The sequence below is a fragment of the Simochromis diagramma genome, unplaced genomic scaffold (assembly GCF_900408965.1).
Source record: "Simochromis diagramma unplaced genomic scaffold, fSimDia1.1 OVJJ01000822.1, whole genome shotgun sequence".
In the NCBI taxonomy this organism is placed as follows: domain Eukaryota; kingdom Metazoa; phylum Chordata; class Actinopteri; order Cichliformes; family Cichlidae; genus Simochromis; species Simochromis diagramma.
The window spans coordinates 8,908,452-8,927,631 of NW_024387520.1; the positions used below are offsets into that span (position 1 = coordinate 8,908,452).

Sequence of the window (19,180 nt, forward strand, 5' to 3'; positions counted from 1 at the left end):
TGTTAGCCTGCGAGTTTGATCCACTTTTGAATTTTGGCCCACTGTGTATTTGAGTTTGACACCCCTGATTTAAACAATGTGTCTAGCCCTGTGATACTCAAACTGTGGGGTAAGCAACCTTGGTGGGGCAAAACCAGGGGAAAATATGATGGTAAGATTTTCTGATGGAACATTGATGAATTGTATTGAATGTTAGCGATTTATATTTTAAATTTTTTTTTACAAAATGGGAGAACCACTGGTCTAGCTTCTTCTCACCAAACCACTTCACCTTTTTATAAAGCTGCAGATATCCCGCCGGAGGCTGTCTACGTTTCTCTGCTATCTTTCCCAGCATGTAGTGAATCAGCCACTCTTCTTCGTCACTGTCACCCTCACAACGGGAGGCGCCCTGAAAACACTGAAAGGCCGTCTCCAACATGGAGTCTCTCCTTTCTTCCATCTGAAACACCACAGACACACAAACATGCACATGTTGGAAACATCATGAACGTTGTAGCTCAAGAGGGTAGATTAATTGACTCTATAAAGACTGCCAGTATGGAATGAGCAAGAAGTGGCTCAATGCAATCGGTGAGTTAATGTCTAAAAAAAAAAAAAAAAAAAAAAAGGTGAACGTTTAAAACAAAAAGGATAGGAAACACAGGTGAGTTGTATGTCAGAGCATGCCTCACCTGTTTAACCACCTCAGGGGGAAGCTCACTGCGCCACTGTTTGAGCTGCCGTGAAGCAAACGAATGCAGCGCATATGACATGGTACCATACTCTATCCACAATGACAGATTGGAGCTGTCGATCTCCAGAGCCCTCTTAAAGCAGTTAAGCACTGCTTGGGAGTGCTTCCATATGGGAACGTCGCTTTTCAGCTCATTGGAGTTGAGCTTGTCTTGGATACGGCTGGCCCTCGCTAAAGCCATACCTGCCCAGGAGTCAAACCTAAAGCAAGACGAGAAAAAACACTTCAGTATTCTCACTGCATTTAAAAGTACACTATGTTACTTTATAAAAACAAACAAATACAAACAATTCCTCTGCACATCCAATTTTGTGCTTTTTTCAAACAAAAATTACAGTAAACCTTAACTTTAAAACATTAAGAACAAAAAATGGATTACTGTGTGCAATGAGCTACCTGTTAGGACAAACACATATGTCATGCATATAGAACTTGATGGCTTTGGATTGCTCCTTGTTCTTAAAATGATAGTCCGCCACAAGGTAGTAGATCTCATTGATGATCGGAGGTGCAGGAGCACTGCCCTCGGGAAGGCATGGAGCCTTAAAGAGAGAAACAAAAAAATCTTAATTAGACGAGACTGTTACTGACTTCAAGGCTTTTAAAAATATATTAAATATATATAAATATTATAGCAAGGAAGACCCTGTTTATAACGTCCAAGTCACTTAGTGCTTCTCACTTCTTCACCATGGCCACACAAACTGACCTTTTCTGTCATGTCTTCAATGTAGGCTGCCACTTCATCCATTGTGAGGACGGGAGTGTCACTTGGGGGGGCGATGCTTGCAAACCTCCTCAGCAAATTGGCCAATTCTGCAGACACTGTACTCGTCTTATAGCTGTCAAACTCAGGCAGCGACTTTGGTTTGAAATACTGAAACATGAAGAGGGCATCGCTCCACAGAAGCTCAACCTTAAAGCAGAGTAATACCACGGGAAATTAATACCTGTGTAACATACATGGTTACAGCAATTACTGCTAAAAGGTCCCAATAAGACTATTCTTTCATTAGTTACAGTGTACAGTTAGGACTCCAGCCACTGAAAACCAATGACATAGAACTGTGGGAATGACCCCCACCTGGTGGCTAAACGCAAGTACTACAAAAATACAAGAGATTGGGTACTTTACACACAAAGCTCCTGCTGAGTCACTTTATCTCTTATAATATAACACGAGTTTACCTTTTTCGCTCCCTTTGACTCTTTATCTTCAATCAAATGTAACTATTTACAGAGAACTCTGTCAAGCATCTCCTATAGTGACAAAGCAATAAAGGAAGCATGCTGTTATATACTAAATATTTCATTATCCTGTGAGTTACTCAAAGACGATTTCACTAAATTACGGTAAAAGTCTAAAAGCCCACAAACCACAATTCTGCTGGTAAGTCGTTAATCTAAATGTGGTTCCATTTTTCCTCACACACTGAATCAGTGCCATTAACGCTATTTCACCGGTGCAATTTATTTCAGTGACATCAGAAGTGTATTCCTCACCAGCAAAACAACATTAATGGATATAACAGACTTTTTCTGTGTGTCGTGAGGGCCTGTCTGAGTCATCAGCCCTCAGCTAAACAACTCACTATTTATGCAGGTTTGTCAGTACCACTGGGAAATCACACAAAATAGTCCGACCTTAAGTTACCTCTCAGCAATTCTGCCTGTTCTTCAGGTATTGACTTTTGGACTATGTCATTAAATTAATTAACTTCTGCTTGGCAGAGCCGCTTGTAGATCAAACACCAAACTATAACACGTTAAATCAAGCAGAGTGTTTTAAGCATCTATAACCTGTGGAGATGAATGATCTTCAAGGTAGCGGGCCTTGCTCTTCTTACTGGGGTAGGCATATAAACAGAAAAAGCACTGTTCCAGGGCCATTTCCAACTCCTCCTTGTAGGGGTGAGAGTCACTGCTAGTAGAGGCTGCAAATTCTTTTTCCAAAACTCGCACCTAAACCAACAAAAACAAATATTTAAAAACATTTTCATATGTTTTTGAAAAAAAGAATGAAAAAACAAAGTAATGTACAGCCTACATGTCAGGCTGTACATTACTTTGTTTTGTTTTTTTTGGTGTTGATGTAGCATTTGCAGAGAGCAAACAAACTTACAAAAAATTTGAGAAGGGCTCCGTCTGAGCTGCAGCACAAGGACCGACGGCCAAGATACTCGTGGGCCGTGTTTAGAAGCATCAGGGAGGAGGGCAGCATGGGGGTGTCTGAGTCATCTAAAAATTAAGACTTGACAGTGTCACTCAGTGTAACAACTGACATGGCATATACAGTACACTGAAGGAAAACTAAAAAGCATAAAAGCAAGATGTCAACAAACCTTCATCATCCCCTACAGACATATGCTGTCGAAGCATACAGTCAAAGGCAGCCTCTTCGTGCTTGATAATGCGATACAGGATAATCCAAGGCAGGACTGAGAAGAAAAATGGCTCCTTGGGATCATCAGAAATGGTCATGCTAAGATCAATCAGCTGAAACGCAAACCGACAGCACAATAAATTAGCAATCTAAAAATTAAGTGTATCGGTACCTTAATGTTGCGTGAATTAAAGCATTACTTAAGGTGAACAGAAACTCTCTTTGAACCTGGATTAGGTTGTTTGCCAGTCGAGCCATACTAGAGAAGTGGGGGACATTGCTCAGAAGCTCCGCCTCTTTATTGAAGCAGACCTCGATGCCATCTAGCAACTTCACAATGGTGCTAACCCACTCCTCCTTGCTAGGTGGAGAGCTGCTTGGAGCAGAGTTGAGCTGCTGGAGGGCTTCATTCAAGGCCAGCTCGCTGCACTCCAAACATTGCTGGTAGTCCTGCAGCTTCAATAGTGAGTTCTAGGACACAGGGTTAGAAATAATTACGCATTTCAAATCGTTTAGCGATTCCACTGATATCACTGTAGTTTGTCTAACCTGCAGTAACGTCAACTGTGCGGGACGCTCAGGTGTTGAGCTCACAAACTCCAGAGGTTTGCTCCTGCTCCCATAATTAAGGGTGGGCTGCAGCAGACGCACCACTGAGTCGAAGTCCGATGACTCAAAGAGGCGCTGGATCTCTTCCAAAGATTGACAGCGCTCCAGACACTTTAGCCTTTTGTCAATCTGTGTGTGGGAACAGAGAAAACCCACCAAAAACACAGTCAAAACATCTACAAAATAAGCACTTCGATATTTTCAAGCTTAAATTGCTATGAAAGAAATGAATGCTTAAAAATTCCCCTCTCTCTTTTACATACGCCATATATACATACATTTATATATTACATAATTAAGTATTTTGATTCTGATAAACCCCATAAGAGAGAAATGGGAAATATATTAATAAAAGAGAAAATATATATACTGGCCAGCACACAAACCTCCTCTACAGAGATTGCTGCATCTACACGAAGGTTAGGCAGGTTGATTGTGTACTGTTTCCCATCTGGGCTCTTTGATTTGCTCTGCAAAAGGCCTACACAGACATCATAGCTCTCCAGAGCCAATTCCATGTCCCCCTGTCAAAACAAGAAATGCACTGTTACTGAGTGAAAAAATAACTCAATAATAATCAAGTAAAATATAAATAGACATATAAACTTTACCTGCAGGGCCAGGAATCGTGCCTTTAGCCAGTATACTCGCACCATGACATCCAGCCAGTCATCCTCAAACAGATCTCTTTGAGATGCACCAAGAGCGAGAAGTAATAAATCACCCTGGAAGTGCTGCCCAGGAAATTCTGAGTCAGTGGTATTGTTTCCAGAGCCACTGCTGCTTCTTCTAGGAGTAACTGGATAAGGAATTAAAATATGAATGCAAGCCAAAAATAAACAATGAATTTCCATAGTAAAACAAATACTACATATCATCATGTTCAACTTCAACAGTGACTCCAACACCTTTTAGATGATTTAGCCAAATTTAAAATGCTAGATAAATGGCAACACATTTCTCACATTCTTGAATGCTTTGCTCAGTAGTGTTATTTGTCCAAATTGATCTTTTCAAAATCTACTAGGCTATGAGAAAAATTATGAAGCTCACTCAGACTTACCAGCCTTCCCTTTGCTGTGTAACCATTGCTCCAACTGCAGTTCCATACAGGCCAAGCTCATTGTCAACATCCCCTGCATACGTTAAAAAAACAAAAAACAAAACTAGATCCTTAGAGAAAAGCCTTAAAGGGCTTAAAGTAAATTAATGTTAAGCCATAAACATCCCAGTATGATAAAAGACATTCAAGCAACCATAAAATTAACCAACTTTCATTTACCCGGATATGCTGGTTGCTGCAGTCCCGAAGGAGAGGATTAGGAAGACCGTTACTGTGCTTCCTCCAGGTCTGATAGACCTCCAGGACCACAGCAGTCAAGCCCCGGGGCCACTCCTCCATGAATTTCTGACCCACTGCTTTCAGATAGCGCATCATCAGGTCCAGTATACCACCATTGGCCATATTGTCAAGTAGGAAGTTGTGGACATCTTGTTGTTCTGGAGGAAGGCGTGGACAGTGTGTTAATATGATGGAAACACCAAAATGAGATATGATATTGTGAATACACATTTAGGATGCACTACATACCAGACTTCATGTATTCAACTGAGTCCACAGGTAAGCAACTCCCATGCAGAGGCTGTATGTCATCCTTGCCATCACACTGTGTCTCGAGATTACTAAGGCTCTCATCGTCATTATCAGGATCAAATTTCTTTAGCCTAAGAGAAACCAGAAAAATACTTTTACATCAACAAAACTATAATTGACCTGTAAGATTTACAGGTCTACATAAGATCTACATAAGGTTCAGTAAAAAGCGGCTACCTAGAAGGTAGGTATTTAAAAAGCAGTTCCTGAAAATCAATCTTCTCCTCCTTCTTGCATTTAGTGTTTCGAACACGTGCAGAGCGCCGCTTTGCCGTTTCCCCGCTATCTTCTACCACGCGTTTCCGTTTCGGCGCTTTCTTCACCTTATCTGTGAGCGACACTTCCATTGCTGTAGCTGTGAAGATTTGAGAACATTTAAATGGCTACAATAACAACAATAATACTTTTAATTGATACAAATAATCACATTGAGAGGCAAGACAAACAGCACTGACCAACAGGTGGAACAAAGGTGTTGACCTCTACAGTGGACTGACTGGTGGCAATTTGAGGTTGATTGCCAGATTGAGCCATCACTGCTGGCTCAGTGAAGACCACTGGAGGCAGGGATGAACTGGGGCTGCTGCTTAGCACTGTGGTCTGGCCCATACTGACAGGGCTGCTTGGCTGGGGGATGTTCTGGAGGACATTTGGGTCACGGTACTCTGACAAGTCAATTCTGCGGCCAAGACTTGGGCGTGGTGGCTCACACGTGGTCTGATGTCTGTACATTGCAAGGAGACTTTCACCCAGATGTTTCCATCTGCAATAAATACAGAAGATATAGCAAAAAATTTGGTCCGGTGATAGGTTTGTAGCATAAACCTATTCGCTGGAACGTTAAGGACAATTTACTACACGGCAAAAGCAAGACACAAGTAGGCAAAATTCTTTGTGTTACTCATGCATGAGGGAGAGAACCACGACAAGCGCCGTTCCTTCGCTTGACCCCAGTCGCTCTCGTCCGCTCCCCCATAACATTGTTCTTTTATTGAGCTCACATGAATATAAATAGGTTCATTAACATAAGACGTCTACATACACACAAAGAGTACCTTGCCTGTGCGTTGTGTAAGTATGTGTGTGTGCATGTGTGTGTGTGTGTGGGGTCAAGATGTGACTACCCAAAGCTGGTGCCAGGAGTCTAGCGGTCCATCTAAACAAAAGGCTCTTACACTCAAACAGATATACGTGTGTTTGCTATACCATATATCACCAAGAGAAGATACGACCTCTCCTAGGAGGTGTGTGATCTATGCCAGAACACTCTGTAGAGGAGTGAACGCACCCCCCTCTTCATGCTACACAGAGTTGTTACAGACCTCCTAGGATGAGACATTCTTTCAATCTACAAATGATTATATACTTCTAAGCATATATGAGTAAATATTTCTAAGCATAAATGACAATAAACAATACAAATCTAACAGATTCTGCATTTTCTGCTGATGTAAACCATAGCATTGTAATAATTAACAATAATCTGTCCTCATTAAAACAAATAATCTATGGTTAAATGCTGACTGTGTGATGAAATGACGCAGACAGCAACAACAGCAGAGCACTCACGAGAAGCTGTGGATGGGCTGAATGAGTACAAGGTCAGGTTTTGGTTCAGAAAGAGAGAGAGCCTGCCTGCGCCTCCTTATCTCTAGTGCCTCTTCCATAATGGATTTGCGTTCCTCTTCTTCTACTTCCACATAGTGAATAGAAATATCACTGAGAAAAGTAAAAAAAAATAAAAAAAAATAAGACGGAGACAAGTTTGTCAGTCATGGAAAAGTATGGTGCAACTCGTAAACAGATTAAGAACTTAAAAGAAAGTTGCCTTTACCATTTCATGAACATCTGCATCGTATCCCTCTTCAGACAAGGTTGTTCCTCAAATATTTTTTCCTTCAACACCAGACCTTTGGTGTAACAATGGTCCTTCTCTAGGGCTTTGGAAATGAAGTACAAACAGCCTGGAAATACATAGAGAAATGTTAGCTACTTTCCCCCCCATACATGAGCTCTTAACCTGACCATGAAAAGCTTATGATGACATGTTACATACAGCTGTAGTCACTGAGTGTATAGAGTATAGTTATGAGGTTGTCCAGGCAGGGCCAGTGGTCAGGGTTACAGTGCAATCCTTCCTCGAATGCATGACGAGCCAGAGGAATGCGCACCAGTCGCACAGCCACCTGACCAATTTTGTACCACATGTTCACATCAGTGGAATCCAACATGACAGCCTGAGAACAGAGCAGAGCAGAATATATAGTAAGAACACCTGCCAGCGTTATTCATTCGGTCATTGAATTTAATCAAGTTAAAGTGACACATTACCTCCAAGTAAAACTCCATAGCGGTCTCCAGGTCATCCCGTAATGCAGCCATACTAGCCAGATTTTTAAAAGTTGAATATTTCAGCATCAATCCGGGGTGCTTGAGGCCCACTCTCTGATCATCAGAGGGCATGGCCTGAAATATTAAGAGGATACATTAGATTCAACACCAAACCCATGGGGTCTTGATAAGATCAAGCAAGGTAAATAATGTCAACATGGCCAATTTTATTTAAGCAGTGAAACTGAATTCTACACAGAAAATGGTTAACATGATATGTTCATAATGACACAAAGTATGAAAATGTATGTCCTGAGAAACACAAATGGAAGAAAATCTGCAACAATGTGTGAAACTTTAAATATCACAGATCACCACTTTAGTCCTCATGATCAAATGAGCCTCCAAGCTGGCTACGTGTGGTGTTTCAGTTTGAATGTTAAATGCACTGCACTGGTTCATTGCAATTCACAAACATGGGATGCAGGATGAGCTCATCAGGTAGGGTGCTTAGGATGAGTTTCAGAGCTTGAGCCCTTTCATTCAGCTCCTGGAATTTTGGCACTTTCCTGTCAATTATCAACTCCTCCATATCATCTGCAGCCATGCAAATTATAGCCTCTTAATAGTTCATTTTTAAGTTTTTCTTTTCCAACATTTTGATAACAGCATCCTGGGTAGGTTCAGGGTCTCCTTCTCTGCCTTTATAAAAGCTGTTGTTAAGGTCGGCGCTGCTGATAAATTGATTTTCTCCAGCTCTTTAAAGAGAAACATCACAGCGTAGAGAGCCAACGGAGCAAGTGAGGCAGCGTCTGCTTCATTCTTTATGTCTCCCGTGGTCATCCTTGACGAAGCGATGGACTTCTGTGCGTGCACACATCCACTGATGCCGGTTTCACCACATTCAATCAGTCATGGAGACTGACAGAATGGGAGCAGACAAGGATCTTGGGTGAGATGGCTGTCAGTGATGAGAATACCGGCGCACTGTTGACTGGATGGTGGAATTATAGAAAAAAATAAATGACCTCTATAGGTAATGCGCTAATTTTAGAACAGCTTTAATTTAAGGAGCGCCACAGTTGTTAGCACTGTTGCCTCACAGCTACTACGTCCTAATTACGAATCCACCATCTGATTGGGGCTGTGTTGCGTTTGCATGTTCTCCCCATGTTTTTGTGGGTTCTCTCCAGGTACTCCGGCTTCCTGCCAGAGTTCGTCTCAATGTGTTAGCCCTGCGATAGATTGCTGACCTGTTCAGGGTTTACCCTGACTCTCACCCTGGGATAGCCGGGATAGCCCACCCACCCCCACAACCCTGAAAAGTGTAAGAGAATGGATGGATGGATGGATGGGATGTTCTGTGCAACCATATTATTCGTTTGTGTTGGTGTGTTTACCTCTTTGAGCAGTGGAGTTTTGAGAAGCTCATGGTAGGCCTTGGCGGACTCCTCAAATTTATCATGTTTCTGCAGATCCAAAGCTTTGTGATATAAAGCGAATGCCTCTGCTTCCTATTGACAGAAACAAACGGGGGAATACAACTGACTTAATGGGATGTACAGAGATGAACGACTGCATCAGCAGATAGAACTAATATTGCTTATTCATCAGCATATAGTATGTAGCCTACTTGAGCCTCTTTTGTCTGACTCTTGCTGTTTCTCAGGGGGTCTTGAGACTCGTCTGCAGCTGCCGAAGCAGCATTTAGTGCTGCTATGCGAATCTGTGTAAAAGGGCAGAGAGAAAACGCTTTACCATGCAGTAATCTGTCTTAGGCAAGGGAGTGTGCGCAGTTACAGTGAGGATGTAGCTGACGCTGTGATTCAAGGTCTTACCATTTTAATATTTGAAAAGCAGCTCTTCTGCCTTCACGGTTCGCAGATTTCGTTGAATGCAAGAAAAACAAAAAATACACTGCAAAGACATTTAGTATGTCCCCTGTGTCTTTTCCATTTACTGTTATCTATTCATTTGAGTGTATGTGAGAGCTTTGGGCGTACACAACCTACAACACAGAAAAGCAATGCGAGCCGGCGTTTCTATCACGCCACGTATTTGCTCTTTAAAGAGGAGATTACGACCACTTGGGACCGACTAGCTCACATTACCGACACGCCATTCAAAACCAAATCTGGTTAACTTAGCTCTCTGTAATAGAGATTTCGCTCTTAGCAAATAATATACAGAACTCTGGAGAGTAGATGCTAAACGTAGCTCACAGTTTCTCCAGCTAGCCGAAATTAGCAGAGACGTTTGTGAGCTAACTGTAGCTTGTGGTCCGCCGGGCGACCGTCACTTCCAGAGCTCAGCGACTTACCATTCATTCTCAATTAAACTGCACCTGTAAAGTTTCAGGTACTCGAGCAACATAACAAACCCTGAAAACTCCGCGGCTACAAAGCACGAAGCAATTTAGAAACTTAACCTATACATCATCCTTTGTTGTTGTCAAACATGGATGAGACCCTGAGAATGTTTGCGTCACTGGATGACATTTGCCACCCGCCAATCAGTAACGTGGTCACTGATTGGTCAATACCCAGTGGGCGTACTCTTATGACCAACGATACTGTATGATATTGGGTGACACCGTCTGGGTTCGCTTTATTACTACATCGCCGTACGCCTGCCGGAGGGGCAGCGCGACAAGGCATTTGAAGTGTCGGATATCCTGAGTTCCGACAAGGAAAAGAGCACGCCGACTGAAAGAGCATTTATTACATAGCTACACGCTACCCAAGGAATACACTAAGGTGGCCCAATTGTTGGAATTAAAAAGAATATTGTATATTATCCTAATCTGTGCAACAGAAACCCAACCTGCCAAATGCGTACTCTTGCATAGTGTTATTTTAAACTACATCGGTGACCAATCAGGAACCTCTATATATAAAATTGCAAATTAAAGTTTGGGGCAAAATCAGGTCGGTCAGAGGGATGCGCACTTGTTATTGGTTATATCTTTATTTTCCAAATGTGGATGCTCCGCGAAATAACAATATATCTTTATAATAGTGTCGTGCGTATATTTTAGTAGTTAATTAAAATGGGAAGAAATTATCCTGTTGCTGGTAATTATACTATCATTGATCATCAATCATACTAATTGAATAGACCGGTTTTCTCAGCAAGTAGCCCATTAAAAAGGCCCTCTGCGGTCTTAAAGCCTCACTGGGGCAGCAGGCTATTTAAACAGCACGATGTGCATGAGTGGCTCGTTACAATACCTGTGCCAGCTTCCTAAAAACGAATACGAACTTTTAATATGCAGAGATATGCTTATCCCCTCTTGACCAAAGTTAAAATAACTTCATCAGAAGCTAGGCTAACAGTAGTATGTCAAGTCTGCGCAGAGGTCCATTCGTTAGTGTGTACTAGTGTCATGGTCCACAGTTAGATAGGTAAGCAAGTGCACAGATTTGGTAAAGATAACACCGAGGGATTTGGGAACAGCCTATTGCAACAAATACTTTGAGCAGAAAAATCAGTAGCCTTATACATGTTTGTTTGTACGTTTACTTGTTGTCATCAAAGTCCAAGCTATTAAATCTTCAAACAACTGTGTACAATCAGACAAAAAAATGTCTAAGCAAAATGTTGTGTTTCTCCTGCACCATTACTAACTTATCAATTATGCATTAATAATGGCAACATTTATTAATTAAATTTTTTTCTTGATTTGCGACACTCCAAAACTGTATGTAAACTGCAAAACTAACAGAAATACACGCAAAGTTTGTAGTAAAATACATAGCCATCTCATATTTTTTTTCCAAGTACGTCTTTAGACCGGTTCTGTAGTTTGGCCTGTGCACTATAAAGCTGACTGCCCATGGATGGACGTGCATATGTTCTTGAGAATCCAATTCCCCATATTTACAAGATAAAAATGCAACCCTGTTTCCTGGAAAGCGTGGATGTTGCAGCATAAGCAGCACGTGTGCATAACATATAAAATGTTGAAACTGAGACATGTTGTTTTATGAAAAATATCGCTTCATTTTGAATGTAACACCAACCACATACAGCCCATGAGTATTACTGAATTAATTTATAATATATTTATTTATTCACCAAATATACAGTTCATATTGGCTAAATCAATTCAATTCAATTCAATTCAATTTATTTATATAGCGCCAAATCACAACAAAAGTCGCCTCAAGGCGCTTCATAGATACAGAGAAAAACCCAACAATCATATGACCCCCTATGAGCAAGCACTTTGGCGACAGTGGGAAGGAAAAACTCCCTTTTAACAGGAAGAAACCTCCGACAGAACCAGGCTCAGGGAGGGGCGGGGCCATCTGCTGAGACCGGTTGGGGTGAGAGAAGGAAGACAGGATAAAAGACATGCTGTGGAAGAGAGACAGAGGTTAATAACAGATATGATTCAATGCAGAGAGGTCTATTAACACATAGTGAGTGAGAAAGGTGACTGGAAAGGAAAAACTCAATGCATTATGGGAATCCCCCGGCAGCCTAAATCAGGAGATAACAAGGTGTAAACGTGAACATTTGTTATAGATTAGTGCTTAAATATTTATAACCCTGTTTCCATCGTGGGAACTTTCCTCACGTACTAAGAACCATTCGAGTGACTCGTTTTTTTTTTTTAAGGCGTGGATCAGGGTCTAAATGAAGTTCTGGAAAATTAAACATTGTGATCAACATTGTGACATGCATGGGAAACAATCAACCACTAGAGGGCAAACTTTTATCTATAATCATGAGAAGATCCAGTGTGGGGGGGTTTTCACCCTTTTTTCAGCACCCCAAGATGCTGAGCTGATTACCTTAGCAAACGTTTGCTGTGATAGTTGGATCATAATAGAAATTTCACTGATACCTTTTCAGACACTGCTGACAAATTGTATAAAATTATGCAAAGCAGTGGCTAAAAGATGGTTTTCCCTTTCTTCTGTAGTTTGCACAGATATGTGATAGAAAGATGAGGTCTTTGTCAGGGTTTCTGATGACGAACTGCAAGAAAACTGCAGCTTCTAGGTGTAACAGTATATCATCTTTGTCCTCACTGACCCTGTCTGTTGCAGTCCCTTGTTGCTCTTTCGTTGCTTCTCCCCCGCCTCCTCCATCCCTACACTCATCCTCACCCACCCCATCTCTTCCTTGGCTGAGACCGGCTGGCTGGCACTATTATCAATTCTTTCTGTCAGCATGCCTGCAACAAAAAAAAAAAAAGAAAAAAAAAAAGCTTACGTCACAGTCATTACTGGCCCTATAAAAGTCAGAGTGATGCAGATTCACTGTGCAGTCGGCCCGGCAACATTCACAGACACAGAGCAGCCCGTCTCACTAGTCATGGCTTCCGCAGGCTTTGACCCTTACTTTTCTTCTGCTTACAAGAAGAGGGGAGTTGTGCGCAGCGGAGGATATGGGACTGGTGGAGGGGGAGCAGCTAGGTCTGCCTACTCCACCCACTCTGCCCCAGTAACTTCCTATGCATCTTCACGCAGAAGTTATCCTGCATACGCCCGAGCTACTTCCAGCTACTCCAGCATTCTTTCTGCTCCTGTGCTTGCACCTGCTCCTGAGCTGCGCCTTGACCAAGCAGCCCAAGTCAGCTCTGAGTTCAAAGCAGTAAGGACCCAGGAGAAGGCTCAGCTGCAAGACCTGAATGACCGCTTTGCAAGCTTCATTGAGAGGGTCCATGAACTTGAGCAGCAGAACAAGTTGCTGGAGACTGAGCTCCTGCTGCTTAGGCAAAGGCAGACGGAGCCATCCAACATTCGGGCCCTGTATGAGCATGAGATCCGCCAGCTCCGCGTAGCTGTGGAAGAGGCCCGCCATGAGAAGCAAGCAGCCCAGGACCACAGGGATCAGATGGAGGATGTGCTGAGGAACCTGCAGAAAGCAGTATGAGGAGGAAGTGCTTGGCAGAGAGGAGGCCGAGGGCAGGCTCATGGATGCCAGGAAGGGAGCAGATGAAGCCACACTGGGCCAGGCCGAGCTTGAGAAACGAGTCGAGACACTGCTGGAGGAGCTGACCTTCCTGAAGCGTCTCTGTGAGAGTGAGATTGCGGAGCTGCAGGCCCAAATCCAGTACAGCGCAGAGGTGTCAGTGGAGATGGAGGTTGCCAAACCGGACCTGTCTGCTGCCCTCCGTGACATCCGAGTGCAGTACGAGAAGCTGGCACAGCGCAACCTGCAGTCAGCCGAAGAATGGTTCTGCAACAAGATGAATGTCATGACAGTGGGCGCCACTCGCACCACGGAGACTGCACGCAGTGCCAAAGATGAAGTTGGAGAGTACCGCCGGTTGCTTAAAGCCAAAATGCTGGAGATTGATGCCTGCCGCGAGATGAACCAAGCTCTGGAAAACCAACTACAGGAAGTGGAGGAGAAACAGAGTGGTGAGATTGCTGCACTGCAGGTGAGGCATAGAAACAAAGGAAGTGCAGTGACCTCTGTCTCTTTCCTGTGATAAAAAAAAAAGAAGAAGTGATCCTTTGTTATTTTCTGTTACTCAGAGGAGTCACAGAGCAGATATTTAACTTATGTACATATAACATTTCTCTTTGTACAGGATACAATATGTGAACTGGAAGAAGAGCTGAGGGCAAACAAAAATGACATGGCTCGCTACTTGAAAGATTACCAGGACCTTCTGAATGTGAAGATGGCACTGGATATCGAAATTGCTGCATACAGGTAAGTGTCTTATACATAGTGTCCCACTGTCTTGTATACTGGATGGTAATTGTGGAATACACAATAAAATGGGTAATTAGGCATCTCATCTTCTTGTAATGTGTGCTTTATCCTATCAGGAAGCTTCTTGAGGGAGAAGAGAATCGTTTGAATGTGGCAGGACCGATTTCTGTCACTGGGTACTCCCAAGCCATGTTTTCTGCTCCGTCCTATGGAAGAACGCAGATCTCCATGCATTCTCAGCTGAGCTCTGCAGCTCCATACCTGCTGAGCTCCCGCCTGTATACTACATCGCTGCCCACAGAGGAGACAATATCTGCAAGCCAAGCACAGCAGGCAGAGGCTAGCCCTCCCGAAGAGGAGGAAGAAGAGCAGGTGGAAGAGGAAGAGAAAGCTGAAGAAGAAGAAAAAGAGGAAGAAGAGGCAGAGCAGGAGGAAGGGGGGGAAGAAGAGGAGGAGGAGACAGCAGAGAAGGAAGGAGAAGAAGAAGAGGGAGAGAAGGAGGAAGAGGCAGATGCAGAAGGTTAGTGTGGTAAATTTCCATGTATGCCCCTGTGCGTGTCCCTGTGTGTATGTAGTGGGAAACTAATGTGACCTTTTATCTTTCTTCACCTCATTTTCATCGTGAAGAGGCTGAAGCAGAGGATGGAGAAAAAGAAGATGAGGATGAAGGAGGAGAGGACGGCCAGCCTGAAGACGAGGAAGATGCCAAACAGAAAGAAACAGAGGGCGATGAAGAAGGTGAGAAGGAGGAAGAAACTGTAAAAGAAGAGGAAGCAGAGGCTGAAGAGAAAAATAGGAAAACAACAGATAAAAAAGTCTAACTTTACTCATTTTAAAAACAAAGTGCGAGCCTGTAGCTAAAAGGATGTTCCAAATCCTCTGGTGCTCCTATTTGCTCTGATGTCTCATTCAAACCAAATGAAAATATCTTAAAAAAGTGCTGGTGACCTTCACCTCTGTGTGGTCGACACGAGTGAAAGCTTGTACCTGAAAGCATGTATGCACAGGTACACTCTGCAAAAGATTAAAAAAAAAAATATTTACAAAGACAGGATGTGTCAGGAGTAGGAATTCTGCTTGGTGGAGAAATGTTTGCTGGTGCTTTACCTTAACCAAAATATGCTTATGTAACTGCCTTGTATGTGCAATAGCCTTCAAGTCCATCGTGTGCTGCATTGAACTCCAATAAAGCCTTGAAGCCTTCTTAACCAGAAGCTATCTCCTGGATTTTCATTTTTCCATACAAAAACAATTTGCAATGGTGTGTTAAATCGAGTCACATTTAGCATAAATAAAACGCATAAAAAGAAAATCATATTCAGTGTCCAAGTCCTGTGACTCACTTGCACATGTCAGGATGGAAATTTTTCGTTCCTAATTAGCCCCTGAGCTTCTTTTTCTTTCATTCAGAGTCTTAAAGCAAAATGCTACTGTTGCACTAGAATGTTAATGGAGGTTAATGGAAAAGTACAGAAATGGCAGCCAGAGGGCCTTGCTTCTGTTCACCACGATAAATCAGCTCACAACTGACTGAGAGGAGGAGGGCTGCAGCAAACCAGCACGGTCAGCAAGTCTGGATCATCTTGGGTCTTATTCAGCAAAAAAAAGAAAAAAAAACACACACCAGTCCACAATTAAAATGCATGAAAAACAACACACGACACAATAAATTTTCAGTGTATCGGGCAAGCATTAATCTTTTAGCTTTTCAACATGACAAAGCCAATAAAGTCTCCTTAGATTTCCAGTAACTTGTGAAACCAAAGGCTGGTGTTAACGAATTGTGTTAAGCTGGCGTTTTAGGCTTTTTAAGTCAGCAGGTCGTCCGCTGTCCCGTCTGTGTTTGATCAGCGAGCTGACACCGGTGTTTTTTTCCTGCTGCCTCACCCTCATCCACATCACTGTCCATAAATCAGGGCGCCCTGAAACCTTTATGACTCAGCTAGTCTGCTGCACCAAAGAATCTGGCAAAGTGTCAGCTCATGCAGAACAGCGAGGAGTGGAGGAAAAAGAGAGAGCAATTTCATTATTTCATTAGGGAGAAAGACAGACAGATTGAGGGTGGACTCGGGGGGTGGGGGCATTGGAATAGCTTGCTGCACTAAAACCTTGACAGAGGACAGACTGTCTTTATCCAGCAAATAGGTGGAGGATTTCAGGGCTTCCTTTAGGCATTTGCAGAGATGCAGTTCTTATCACTTAAGTAAACCCCAAACACACACACACACACACACACACACACACACACACACACACACACACACACACACACAAATGAGCATACACACAGATGCATACTTTCTTCCTTCTTCTTCGTGTCTAAATGGGACACACAAGTGGTTAGAAGTGCTGCATCATATAATTTTAAGCACATAATGGCCCTTTTAATTCATTCAGCAGATTTCCTACTCAGTGTCGCATGTATAAAGGCAATGCCCTAAACACTGTGCAGTATCTTTTGCCACTCTCTCGCCATCCCCCATGTCCTCAATTTACCTCACTCGGTGCTACACACACCCCCATCCTCCTCGTTATGTTGCTCTTGGTTGCCACAGTAGAGTCGGTCCAGAGGAGCACTCCGTTTAATTATTAGAAATTCCACTTTAGAGTGAATTTGGCTTTGTGTTACACACACCTTTCACCACTCAGACAGAGCAATACAGCAAATGTTTTTTTACTGGATTAAAAGACCACTAATTACATACCACTGGGTGGATTATAACACACAAACCACGCTGCACATAGAATGCTGAAAAGGGTATAAGGCTCCTCAGAGCAGAAATAGTAAACCACCAGTAGGATGTATAGCTATTCTCCCACTTGCCTTCCATACAACTAGGGAGCCTCGCAAGGTTTTGTGCATGTGTGTGCCTACAGCTTGTGCGAAGCAGCTCAGGGCACAGTGGGGCACAGATCCCCTGTAAATGCAGCATATCAAAGCAAGGCTGTATTATTTTTATCACATTTCATCTCTCAGATACTGACTTTCAGCTCGTGTTTCATCTGTCACATTTGGGCTGTGAACGGACTGGTGTATAAATCTTATGGCTCTCTTCCTCTTCTGGGCATAACACTATGTTAGAGGCAGGGAGGCCTATCACCGGGGCCCACCGGAGACCTCCAAGAGTTACATCCCTTTGATGAAAAAAAGAGAGAGAGAGAGAGAGAGAAAACAAAGAGCTGGAGGTGCAGCAGGAGATATTGACAAAAACCAAGCTAAAAAAGTGTCAGGATTGTAGAGTAAGTGTAAACTCTTGTTTTATGATGTAGATGAAACTAACTGATTCAACTTTGTGTCAGATTTAGAAAGAAATTACTAGCCAATAGATATACATCCACTCCCGTGTAAACACCCTGGATCATTTGACATAGTCAACATTAAAAATTGAATATAGACCTTCTGTTATGATCACTATCATTATAATTTCCAAAGGGTAAAAATCTCAGGAGTAATAGTGGTTTGTAGATTGTTACAAATATCATGAAAGTATCGATAATTTCAATATCAATGCCGATATTGGTATCGGCTCGATACTAGGGTGACTGATACGACCAAAATTTGCAGTCTGGCACAGCACTAATCTACAAAGCAGAATCCCAGCATTGCTAATCTTTTGTGGTCTTTTATGGAATATTAATTAAGTTGTTTTGTTAAAACAAAAAGCTGCACTTTGATACACTCTGGTGTACATGCATAAGAAAACATGAGCATGAACTCTTTTTTTAAAAAAAACACTGCAGGAATGAATGCTTTCCATGTCTTTGGAAAGATGGTGTTTTCACCTTGAAAGCAGCACTTGTCGTCCAGATTATGGGTTTTAAATTGTGGGTGGGCGGGCATGTGCTCCCAGGCTCCGGTCCAGACAGTGATTGTGGTGGCACTGCAGTCTGTCTTTTTCTCTGTTTTTTGGATGGATGTTAAACACAGAAATCTGGATAAGAGTTGCAGCTCCCTCTGCTGATCTGAGAGAATGGTCTAATTAAAAAGCCTGTGTCAAAAGTGCCCTCACGCTGGCCTGGAAGGCAGCAGGCAGAGACCATTTCATTTAAAGAGGTTGCAAACTCCAGTTCTATAAATAGATTCTCATGTGTACATACAGCTTAGCTTCAATTTTCAGATGGCCTCATGCACCCACTTTCAGTGCTACAAAGAATGCTTCAGTGAGTCAGATGGAGACAAATGGGAAAGCCTCAGGGTGCATCCCTTCTCTTGCATCACAACCTGAAAATGAGATGTTAGGCATGTGGATACAAATGTGCTGAAGCTTGCTTAGACTATACTTGAGAAAGTGGAGGGTGTGATCACATATATTGACTGTATATTTCCTTAAGTCATGTGAGGGCTACATTTATCGTCCTGTGGAAATAACACTGTTTATCTAATTAGGATCTTTGCACAGGAAATGTGGTGACACGTCAGCAGGCTTCAAAAGCATGCAGCAAACATGAGAAACAGAAGCTTTTTTTTTTTTTTCAAAACTACAAATGTCTCAGAAAAAGAAACAACAGAGAAAGTCAACAGGAGCCTGTGCCCCAGGATGTAGAGTTGTCATGCACTGGCAGGGCATTGACCTATCCTCAAAGAGCTGCTGGACTGAGCAATTACCTGTATCTGCAGCCTGACAGCCAGGTGGATGCCCAACCCCAATTTGCCTTTGGCATCTTGTGGTTCTGGCTGTGGACCTATAAATCCATTAAGCCTTTTTTGTCGACTTGTGTTTCAGGAACTGAACCGCCCTCTCTCAGAGGGGGCAGTGCGACTCTGTGCTCAGATCCCTTCCACTTAGAA

General features: G+C 42.7%; 2 protein-coding genes across 2 annotated transcripts in view; one reads left to right on the forward strand and one right to left on the reverse strand.

Moving 5' to 3' along the window:
- cabin1 (calcineurin binding protein 1) overlaps nucleotides 1-10,210 on the reverse strand; it is a 40,356-nt gene extending 30,146 nt beyond the window's left edge. Inside the window, 24 exon segments of the mRNA XM_040019098.1 lie at nucleotides 272-442; nucleotides 675-936; nucleotides 1,133-1,278; nucleotides 1,446-1,652; nucleotides 2,537-2,698; nucleotides 2,859-2,974; nucleotides 3,079-3,232; nucleotides 3,348-3,590; nucleotides 3,669-3,857; nucleotides 4,115-4,252; nucleotides 4,340-4,527; nucleotides 4,792-4,864; nucleotides 5,011-5,228; nucleotides 5,320-5,453; nucleotides 5,560-5,737; nucleotides 5,838-6,145; nucleotides 6,952-7,101; nucleotides 7,217-7,346; nucleotides 7,439-7,619; nucleotides 7,714-7,848; nucleotides 9,114-9,227; nucleotides 9,347-9,439; nucleotides 9,552-9,582; nucleotides 10,034-10,210. Coding sequence (XP_039875032.1) covers nucleotides 272-442; nucleotides 675-936; nucleotides 1,133-1,278; nucleotides 1,446-1,652; nucleotides 2,537-2,698; nucleotides 2,859-2,974; nucleotides 3,079-3,232; nucleotides 3,348-3,590; nucleotides 3,669-3,857; nucleotides 4,115-4,252; nucleotides 4,340-4,527; nucleotides 4,792-4,864; nucleotides 5,011-5,228; nucleotides 5,320-5,453; nucleotides 5,560-5,737; nucleotides 5,838-6,145; nucleotides 6,952-7,101; nucleotides 7,217-7,346; nucleotides 7,439-7,619; nucleotides 7,714-7,848; nucleotides 9,114-9,227; nucleotides 9,347-9,439; nucleotides 9,552-9,582; nucleotides 10,034-10,086 — 3,774 coding nt within the window. The 5' untranslated portion in view covers nucleotides 10,087-10,210.
- A 2,753-nt stretch (nucleotides 10,211-12,963) lies between these two features.
- Nucleotides 12,964-15,605, forward strand: LOC120726259 (neurofilament light polypeptide-like). The gene is given in 5 exon segments (XM_040019704.1): nucleotides 12,964-13,587; nucleotides 13,589-14,110; nucleotides 14,264-14,388; nucleotides 14,508-14,911; nucleotides 15,019-15,605. Coding segments are annotated over 5 exon segments (1,860 nt in total). The 5' UTR covers nucleotides 12,964-12,972; the 3' UTR covers nucleotides 15,213-15,605.
- The last annotated feature ends 3,575 nt before the right edge of the window (nucleotides 15,606-19,180 follow it).